The following is a 2,389-nucleotide window of genomic DNA, read 5'->3' as shown; positions in this document are numbered from 1 at the left end:
CATGCATTTAGTGGTCCTCAGGTAGGAAAAGGTTGGCGACCACTGATCTATAGCACATATTAAGTTATAAAAAGTTCACAAACTAGATATCTATGTGGCCACGTAAAAGGGCAAAGCATGAAATTCTCCAGGAGAGACTCATATTTGAAATCAGGCGGCAAGTACAATTATTCCAGCTATGACTAATTCAATTACACCAGCCATGACAATAATCTACACTTTTCTATCTGGTTTCTAACCCGGGATTGCGTTGATATTTCTTGTGTTATTCTCCTCACTTAGGGGGGACTCAAGGCAGTGGTATGGACAGATGCTTTCCAGATGGTTGTGATGGTCGTTGGATTCTTATCAGTTCTTGTTGAGGGAACAATCCAAAATGGAGGTCCAAGCAACATATGGCAGACAGCTATGAATGGATCACGTTTGGATATTGTTGAGTAAATATCAAGCACAATTAATATTTTCCAAAGACCCTAAAAGTAAAACTTAACAAAATAAATTCTAATAGTATAATTATCATTAAACTAATATTTTTTCATTTACTATACCATATTAAAATGTATGATAAGTAAGATATCGGTTTTACCAGGCAGATAGAAATGCAGAAATGAATCTTTCTTTAATTCATGTTGTCATTTCTGAATAAGTAGTTAATTTCTACAGGTCCTCATGGAGAAGTCATTTACATGTTAGGCTGCAGAAAGATGGCTTCTCTGTTAGGATCTATAAAGAAAAATGAATGCACAAAACAGCATGGCCCTCAGGATGAAGATCACTGAACAACTGTGCAGGCAAACTTGAAAAAACCCATAATGCCCAGCCTGGCCTTTTACCTGTGGTCATTAGGGCTACAATGGCCAACAGTAGGGTCTACGACAGGTGTGCTTTAAAATTCTAACCAGACATTAATGTCTTTGTCACATCAAGGATAATTCTCTTTACTTCCTGTCCAGAGATACCACAGGAACTAAGGGGAGATCTGTCCAAAGTGGAGTATTTTCCCTCTTAGACAGTTAGACCAGGATTTACTCAATGGAAGATTTACCCTCACCTCCTGTTCCTGTGACCTGAAAATGTTGGACTTCCCAACACTTTATATGGAGACAATGATCAGCAAGAGAACAGTGGAGGTTATTCTTTCCCGAGGGGCCATAGATTGGTATAAAAATCTTACAGAGTTCCTACTTTTCCATAGTAAGTTCCTTAAAAAAAACTATTTGGCTTTACACTTAAAGTGAATAAATATTTTAAGACTATAAAACATTTCTTCTCTCCTCATCTCCATAACATAAGGGCGAAGAGTTTTGTAACAGTCCTAAACAAGCATGTGCCATTCTAAGGCTGTCTTTACCAAAGCAAGCCAATGGTGCCTGGCTCTATCTGGCTTCCATAGATAATGAAGGTGAACTGGGCAGAGTTGATAACACTGCTTGGGATTTCAGTGCATCAGAGACAATGCTTTGGATTTCTACGAGAATCGGCAGGTATTTTTGCATCACTTTAATTTGAATGTATTATTTTTTTGCAGTTTTAGTGTAGATCCATTAAGAAGACACACCTTCTGGACCATTGCAGTGGGTGGAACATTTACATGGCTTGGAATTTATGGGGTCAACCAGTCAACTATTCAGAGATGCATTTCCTGCAAATCAGAAAAACATGCAAAACTGTAAGTTGAATCAAATCTCTAGATCTGAAAAAATGACAAAACCTCTTTTAGGTATATTTAATCTGATCCAACATTTACTGTTAGTGTTATTTTCACAACACAATTAAGATTCCTAATGCTGCACCAAATGCATTGCAATCATCACCAGCTAGAGATGGTACTTATCCAAATATTCTATATATATCACAACACAAAAACATTTTTCCATATTCAATAAAGTTAAGTTTTGCCTGGACAAACACATTATTCATATTGAAAACTGATTTTAAAAACTTACTTAACAATGTTTCTTGTCTATAAGAAAACTTTGGCTAATAATGTTTGTGGCTTTTCTCCGAGAAGTCTTTTTACCCATATGATAGCAATTTATAAACTGATATGAAAGGAACTTTGCTGTTTCTATATGAAATGTTACAATCATAACAACAATGTCATAAACAACCCTTAGCACACGTGTAGATCATCAGAAAACTAGGCTAGAAGACACAAATTGTTTTATAGCTATAAGTTATCGCTTATGTATAGATCCCAATTAGTAAAACTGCAGCTTGCTATAATTTTTAAAGATAATAAATAGGATCTTATCTTTACTTAAAAGCTTTATAAACTTGTTATTTTATCTGTACATTTTTTCTAGATATGATTTTGCTCAGTTGACAAATGTAAGGATTACCCTAAAAAAAATAATGCATTATTGGTTTTCATATACTGGGTATATAT

General features: G+C 35.2%; 1 protein-coding gene across 1 annotated transcript in view; it reads left to right on the top strand.

Annotated features, from left to right (window-relative positions):
* SLC5A12 (solute carrier family 5 member 12) overlaps positions 1–2,389 on the top strand; it is a 28,375-nt gene that overhangs the window by 12,319 nt on the left and 13,667 nt on the right. Inside the window, exons 5-6 of the mRNA XM_072421537.1 lie at positions 283–437; positions 1,529–1,669. Coding sequence (XP_072277638.1) covers positions 283–437; positions 1,529–1,669 — 296 coding nt within the window. The remainder of the gene's footprint in view (positions 1–282; positions 438–1,528; positions 1,670–2,389) is intronic.

This window comes from Pyxicephalus adspersus, chromosome 9 (assembly GCF_032062135.1).
Source record: "Pyxicephalus adspersus chromosome 9, UCB_Pads_2.0, whole genome shotgun sequence".
NCBI lineage: Eukaryota > Metazoa > Chordata > Amphibia > Anura > Pyxicephalidae > Pyxicephalus > Pyxicephalus adspersus.
The sequence above is the reverse complement of the archived record's forward strand: the minus strand, read 5'-3'. Positions and strand labels throughout refer to the sequence as shown.